The sequence below is a fragment of the Myotis lucifugus genome, unplaced genomic scaffold (assembly GCF_000147115.1).
Source record: "Myotis lucifugus unplaced genomic scaffold, Myoluc2.0 scaffold_753, whole genome shotgun sequence".
NCBI classification, from domain to species: domain Eukaryota; kingdom Metazoa; phylum Chordata; class Mammalia; order Chiroptera; family Vespertilionidae; genus Myotis; species Myotis lucifugus.
Window position 1 is genome coordinate 221,240 of NW_005871801.1, and position 8,003 is coordinate 229,242.

Consider the following 8,003-nt stretch of genomic DNA (forward strand, 5'->3'; position numbering starts at 1 on the left):
AAGACTTATATTTTTGATATTTATTTTATATATTTAAATGTCATTTAACAAAGAAAAATCAACCAAAAAAATGAGTTCGCATGTCAGAGGTGACATAGTTTCGCCATCACTGGTCTAGTGTCTACTTTCATTTCAACCTGGAGCACTGGCTTTAGCATGTCTTTCAGGGCAGGTTTAATGGTAATGATTCCCCCTCAGGTTTTATTTATCTGGGAATATCTTGATTTCTCTCTGACTCTCTTTTAAAAAAATATTTTGATTGATTTCAGAGAGGAAGGGAGAGGGAGAAAAAGAGAGAGAGATAGAAACATCAATGATGAGATAGAGTCACTGATATGCTGCCTTCTGCACGCCCCACACAGGGGATTGAGCCCGCTACCTGGGCATGTGTCTTGACCAGGAATTGAACCATGGCTTATTGATTTATAGGTTGATGCTCAACCACTGAGCCATGCTGGCCAGGCTCTCCCTCACTTTTGAAGGACAGTTTTGCCAGGTATAGGATTCTTGGTTGACATTGTCTTTCTTTTCTTTTTTAAAAAATTAAATCTTTATTGTTCAGATTATTACATTTGTTCCTCTTTTTCCCCCCATAGCTCCCCTCCACTAGTTCCCACCCCACCTTCTGCCCTTACCCCTGCCACTGTCCTCATCCATAGGTTGTATGATTTTTGTCCAGTCTCTTCCCGCACACCCCACACCCCTTCCCCCCCGAGAATTGTCAGTCCACTCCCTTTCTATGTCCCTGATTCTATTATATTCACCAGTTTATTCTGTTCATCAAATTATTTATCTTCTTAAAGGATACTTTTCAGCATTTCATATAATTCTGGTTTGGTGGTGATGAACTCCTTTAGCTTTTTCTTATCTGTGAAGCTCTTTATCTGACCTTCAATTCTGAATGACAGCTTTGTTGGATAAAGTAATCTTGGTTGTAGGTTCTTGGCATTCATCACTTTGACTATTTCTTGCCATTCCCTTCTGGCCTGCAAAGTTTCTGTTGAGAAATCAGCTGACAGTCGTATGGGTACTCCCTTGTAGGTAACTAACTGTTTTTCTCTTGCTGCTTTTAAGATTCTCTCTTTGTCTTTTGCTCTTGGCATTTTAATTATGATGTGTCTTGGTGTGATCCTCTTTGGATTCCTTTTGTTTGAGGTTCTCTGTGCATCCTGGACTTGTAAGTCTATTTCTTTCACCAGGTAGGGTAAGTTTTCTGTCATTATTTCTTCAAATAGGTTTTCAATATCTTGCTCTCTCTCTTCTTCCAGCACCCCTATAATTCGGATGTTGGTACACTTGAAGTTGTCCCAGAGGCTCCTTACACTATCTTCATATTTTTGGATTCTTTTTTCTTTTTGTTTTTCTGGTTGGGTGTTTTTTGCTTCTTCATATTTCAAATCTTTGACTTGATTCTTGGGATCCTCTAGTCTGCTATTGGGTCTCTGTATAATATTTTTTTTATTTCAGTCAGTGTATGCTTAATTTCTAGTTGGTCCTTTTTCATATCCTCGAGAGTCTCACTAAATTTATCGGCAGTTTCTAGAAAATTCTTGAAAAACCTTATAAGTGTGGTTTTGAACTCTATATCCAGTAGTTTGCTTTCCTCCATTTCTGTCATTTGTGACCTGTTTCTTTGTCTCTGCATTTTGGCTGCTTCCCTGTGTTGGTAGAGTGGCTTTGTGTGCTAGGTGTCCTATAGGGCCCAGTGGCTCAGCCTCCCCAATTACCTGAGGTGGACACTCTTGGTACACCCCTTTGTGGGCTTTGTGCACAGTCTTGTTGTAGTTAAGCCTTGATTGTTGTAGGTATCACTGGGAGGAATTGACCTCCAGGCCAATTGGCTGTGAGAATCAGCTGTGGTTATGGTGGGAGAACTTCTGTGCTGGAGACACCCTTCTGGGGCAATACTTGCTTCAGTGGGGCTTTGGTGCTCACTGAGTCAGCCCCCTGAGTGTGTCCCTTATGGATCTGAGGAGTTGTAATCTGGATGGTCCACTCTGACCACTGGGTATACTGGCTCTTGGATCTCTAAGGAGGTGCTAATTTAGCCTCTGCCTAAGGCTACCCAGCAGGAGCTTGGAGAGATCTGCAGATTCCTTTTCTTTGTTTGGAGTTTGGAGGTGCCTAGATGAGTCCCAGCTGTGAAGCAATGCAAGCTGCTGTGGGGCCTTGGGCCTTCTTTTTGGATGTTCTGGGTCTCTCTGACCCAGCTGCAGTTAGTTAGGTAATTTTAGATTGCAAAGGGCTAGGGCATTCACATACAAAAGCCTCTGCGCACAGCTTGGGTGGGGCAGGGTCTCAGGGAATCAACACGGTAGAGCAAACAGCTATGGTGATCCTCAGCCCTGCCCTAAGAGGACCCGGGTCTTACTGTTCCACGGCAATCGCTGCAAGCACCTCTGAGAGAAAGCTGCCCTCGAGTTCTGCCCGATGCCAGACAGTCCAGTGTCTCCCCATATGAGTCTGGGTCCCCAGAGACTCGCCTGGAACTGGAGTTCAGAGCAGTCCGGAGCTTGAGTCTCCCTCCCAATTGAAAAAGACAGCCATGTCCTCAGTTGCCAGCCCTTTCCTCGTGCGCCTCTGTACCTCTGCACTTTACTTCCACACTGCACCTCCTCTGCGTCTCAGTGTGCTTTTCTCTTTCCTTCTAGTTGTAGAATTTCCACTCGGCCAGCCTTCCTGTGGTTCTGGATGATGTCCATTTTGTCTTTTAGTTGTTTTTTTGAAGTGGTTGTGCGAGGCAGCAATTTCCGGTGTTTACCTATGCTGCCATCTTGGTTTTCTCCAACATTGTTTTTCTTTTAGCACTTTGAATATATCATCCCATTGCCTTCTGGTCTCCAAAATTTCTAATGAGAAATCTGATTGAGGATCTCTTGTATGTGATGATTCACTTTTTCCTTTCTGCTTTCAATACTCTCTCTTTGTCTTTGTCTCTCAACAGTTTGATTACAATATGTCTTGGTATGGGTCTCTTTAATGTCATCTTACTTGGAGTTTGTTGGGGTTCTGTAATATTTATACTTATGTTTTTCATAAAATTTGGGACAATTTAAGCCATTATTTCTTCAAATGATTTCTCTGACCCTCTGTCCCCCCCTCTCTTCTTCTGGCACTCTCACAATGTATATGTTAGTCTGTTTGATGGTCCCTTAGGCTCTTTTTACTTTTCTCCAATCTCTTTCTTTCTTTTTTTTTTTTCATACTCAGTAACCTCAATTGTTCTATTTTTAATTTTTCAGACTCACTTTTTGGAATGCTCAAATCTGCCTTAGAATCCCTTTTGTAAATTTTTCTTTTATTTATTTTCTTTTTTTGTTCACACAAAGAAAATTTATTAGCATAAAACAATAATTTGAGGAGTCCTGCTCACAGACAGCGACTACAGTGGCTCCCCTTCCTGTGGGTTCTGTTGGAGAGGGAGGGGATAACATCCTTAATCTGTCCGATCTCTATTCCTGAGCGAGCAAGGGCTCTGAGAATTGATTAGGCCCTGGCTCAGGGGTGTGAATCCTATTTATTCCTGCAGCCTTGAGTTTATGTGGAGGCCAGTGATGCCCAGGTTTCTGCACCTCTGGGTCACATTCTAAGCAGCCAACATGGCAGAATATGGAGAGGAATAATCTCATTCAGCCTTTACCTTCATCCTACCAGTCACATGGCAGATGGTTGCCTTATCAGAAAGATCAGTGACATGGGCAAAAGTATCATTGAAGGCTGCAAAGATGTGGAGAAGACTAAATATATTTTATTCTTCAACCACCTACAGTTTGAGGCTGATCACCTGTTCCTTCTTTTCCTCCCCCTTGCAAGGTGCCATTTCTGTGTGTCTTCTCCAGACTCCATCACCAGAAGAATTTTTTATTTCATTTAAGTAATTTTCAGCTCTAGAATTCCTTTTGGTTTCTTTGTAGGTATTCCTTTTATTGATATTTGTATTTTGTTCTTACATCATTTTCTTGACTTTCTTAATGTCTTCCTTTTTTGAGCAGCTTTAAGAGAGCTGTTTTAAAGTCTTTGTCTAGTAGGTCTGCTTACTGGTCTTTCTCAGGAATGTTTTCTTTTATTTTTTTCCCTTTGAATATACCATAATTTCATTTTTCTTTGTATGCCTTGTGATTTTTTGTTGTTGAAAATAAGATATTTGAATCGAATAATATACTAATTCTGGATATCATATTCTTCCCCTTCCCCAGGGTTTGCTGTTATTTGTTTTGTTTTACTTTGCTTTTTTTTTTTAAAAAAAATTGTTATATGCTGACTCTGTGTTAGGGATTAGCCTGAGATCTTATGGTCTTAAGATCTTAGGGTAGGTGTAGTTTACTTCTTAAATTCTTGTGTATGCTTTTGAATGTACTAGGTCTTAACTGTCTGGCTCCCAAAAGGTGGGGAAAAAAAGGAGAAAAATGAAAGAGGGGAAAAAATACACCAGTCATTTAAATCTCTTGAAAATTGCTTCACCTAGAGGTGAAAGAACTTTTACAATGGAGGCAGGGGCAACAATGGCTGCCTGCCTCTGTGTTTGGATCTCTGAGATAAAAGGTTGTAATCAACAGAGCACTGAGCCCCAATATTTTGGGGGTGGGGTCGTACTGCCCGCTCTGGTTTCTGCAAGCTGCATGCAAACTGCTGTTGGATTGCATGCAGAGCTTCCTGACATGAGATTGGGGGGAGTGGGGATTGGTAGCTGCTACAGTGCTAAAAGCTGACATAGATTAAACTAATTTTGGAGAGACTCCAGAGCTCCTAAATAGTTACATCAGACTATTCTGCTAGTACAATTGCTGTCTAGGTGGGAAGAAGGACTCCTGGTGCTTCCTAATTTCCCCAGAATTCTTCCTCTAAATCAATTACTCATTTCTTGGGAGGGGGTGGTTTCTATTATGAACCAGGCACTGTCCTGTGCACTGGAAATAGAGTGATGAGCAAGACAGACACAAAAAATCTCTGCTCTCATAAAGCTTATATACTCTGGTAGGGAAGTCAGACAATAGATAAACTAAATAAACACAATAGAACTTCATGTAAGTGCTGTGAAAAAATATTTGAGTATCTGTAGCAGACACTGTGGTTGCCCCATTTATGTCCCATCAGTGTTCAACATTCTTTTTTAAAGTTTTATTGATTTCAGAGAGAAAGGGAGAGAGAGATAGAAACACCAATGATGAGAAAGAATCATTGATCGGCTGCCTCTTGCATGCACCCTACTGGGGTTTGAATCCACAACCTGGGCCCCTGACCGGGAATCGACCTCAATCACTGAGCCACTCTGGCTGGGCAGGGTTCAACATTTTTCTGCAAGCTGGCCTGGTTTCTAGCTTCCAGTAGTACCTGCAACTGATTGTCTGAGGGCTCTTTTTGGCCCCTGGAGCCTCCTCTGCCTGGGTGCAGGGCAGGCTGGTAGCACCAGAGAATGAAGGCTTCACCAGAGAGCACTCCTTAACTAAGAGCTGATATGACTTGTGGATAAGAATCTGGCTCCCTTTCCCGTCACTCAGGAGGATAATGCTGAGGCATGTTCTATGCTGGCTTTCAGAGTTCCTTAATGATTTGAGCTCCAATTGTCCTTGGTAGTAACTCGTTTCATCACACATCTTTTATGGGTTCCTTCCTGTCTTCTCTTCCCCACCAGTGTTTCCCCAAATAAACTACTTGCACTTGAATCCTTGTCTCAGGTCCATTTGTAGAGGAACTCAAGCTAAGATTTTTATCAACAGTAGGGGGAGGGGTTGGGTGGAAGAGAATGACTGGAAGCCTATAGGTAGGTGCCCACCTGTCATCACCTGGTCAGGTGCACACCCCCTTGTTGGTCATTGAGAAAGGCTCTGCAGGTTGGATAGCCATTCTGAGACTTTTTCCTGGGTCTTTACACATAGTGGGCCCTGGGCAACTCCTTGCAGCCTCCTGTGGTGATCAGAGTGTAAACGCTTTCACCAGAAAACCCCCAGCTTCTCCACTAAACTGCTCCTCACATCCTGGGCCCACGGCCTTATTCCTCTTTCCTCAGCCCTTTTCCTGCGAACACACACAGGTACTCTGTTTTAAACTATTCACCGGTGCTTTTCTTTTCTTTTTGATCATAAAATTCCTTCATCTTTTTTTGCATAAAAGCTTTATTGTATAAAAGCTTTAAATACTAAAGATCTGTAGGAGAAAACTAAAATCATCCAGTAGCAGACTCAAGTTGACTACAGACTCTTTAACGCACCTCCCATTGAGATGTGGATCTGTGTTCCCTCTCTCTGAATGTGGATGGGCTCTGGATGGCTTGACTAATAGAATACGGTGGTGGTGACTCTGTGATGGCTTCCAGATCAGAACCTCAAGAGACTGGAAACTTTCAATTCTTGTCTCTTGGAGCGCTTGCTCTTAAAATCTAACCACGGTGCTGTGAGAAGCCCAGGACGCAGAGGCCACACGGAGGTACTCCAGGTGGCAGCCCCAACTGAGCTGGTGGTTGGGGGGAGGGAGCTGAGTGCTGGCAGTGCGAGCGACCCCACTGGGAAAGTCTAGCCCAACGGAACCTTGGATGACTCCAGCCCATCACTATCTCACTGCAACGTGAGATCCTTCAGTGGGAACTTTGAGGCCAGACCGTCCACAGGACCATGAGACAATAATAAGTTGCTCTTTTAAGTCACTAAGATTAGGCGTGCTTTGCTACGGAGCAATAGATGACTGGGACACACCCACGACCCTACCACCCAGAGAGAATCCCTATTAACATTTTGGGTTTCCCACACATGCGTATTTTTAAACAGGTAATTTTTAAAACAAAAACATATGGATTTTTTTTTTTCAGAGAACAAACGTTTATTTGTTTTGGTTATTAAGAAAGGAGAACTAGGGCCAAGAGAAAATGTGTAGGAGATAGAATGAAAGAAACCTTTGTGTTGGGGGTTACATTAGCAGTCACAGTCAAGTTCCAGTTTGGTGTTCCGTATATTTCATGAAAGGACGCTCCTGTGTCTTTGAAACAGAAGCAGAAGTGATTGGATGGAGCGTGAGGACATATCCCAGGTGAGGCATATTCAGCCACTCCTCTGCTGGTGGATGTTGAGGCTGTTCCAGTGTTTCACGATGAAAAGCAATGCTGCAACACACCAGCTTACACATCTGCTTTGATTGTACTTCTCAGCTATTTCTTAGGATAAATTCTTAGAAGTGAAAATTCCTGGGCAAAGGGTTTGAGTTATTTTTTTTTTTTCTTAAAGTAATATAGGTCTCTCCGTGTCTGAGCTGTCCTTATGGATGGCTACAAAGGAGGGCAATTCTGGCTGAAGGGTGCTCCTGTCTCCTTGGGCAGGAGGGCAGGGCATTTTGCAAAGCGTGCTTTCAGGGAGACCCAGGGGGTGGCCTCCCACACTTGGGTGGTCTGTGTTCATGTGTAGAACACACGTTCCAGGAGGCAGGTCCTGAGCCTACTTGGCTTGCTTTTCACAATGCTTTCACAAGCCTAGAAGCTGGTGGGCAAACAACACCTTGGAAATAGTGACCTTTCTGGTTTGGGCTAGGAAGCTGGTGGTTGGGGGGAGGGAGCTGAGTGTGGCCATAGGAGGGAGGTCAAGAAGGCTTTGTACTAACTAAGCCCCCGCCCTCTTCCTTTGAGTCTCTAGTATATTTCTGCTTCTACTACTTCTCTTTTTATGTCCTTCCTGGCTTTGGTGATGCCCACAGTCACAGGGCTCCTGCTCCCTCCAGCCATGACTCGCCGAGTCCTTCTCTTAACAGGTGAGCCAGGGGCCTGGGGCTGGGGGAGGTGCTTAGGGTGAGGAGGAGGGGAACTTAGGAGTCTGCGAGTAGAGAGAAGGGGTGCAGAATATCAAGGGGTCAGATTGGGGAGAGACAAAGAGGATTTGGGGAAGGATAAGAGATTCACGAAGGAGCGGGGAGTAGAGCCAGACCAAGATGAGACGAGCAGAGAAGACTGGATGAAGGACTGAATCCGTAGGCTGTGCAAGGGGGCTGGCTGGCCCCTCTGCTGCACAGAGGAGGAACCTGAT

At 43.8% G+C, this 8,003-nt stretch overlaps 1 protein-coding gene and 1 pseudogene across 1 annotated transcript in view; one reads left to right on the top strand and one right to left on the bottom strand.

Annotated features, from left to right (window-relative positions):
• Positions 1-3,369: 3,369 nt before the first annotated feature.
• Positions 3,370-3,829, bottom strand: LOC102440973 (annotated as a pseudogene).
• A 3,162-nt stretch (positions 3,830-6,991) lies between these two features.
• Positions 6,992-8,003, top strand: part of LOC102441280 (integrin alpha-M) — a gene marked incomplete at its 3' end in the record, with an annotated part of 42,035 nt that continues 41,023 nt past the window's right edge. The window contains exons 1-2 of the mRNA XM_014448074.2: positions 6,992-7,020; positions 7,678-7,731. Coding sequence (XP_014303560.2) covers positions 7,704-7,731 — 28 coding nt within the window. The remainder of the gene's footprint in view (positions 7,021-7,677; positions 7,732-8,003) is intronic.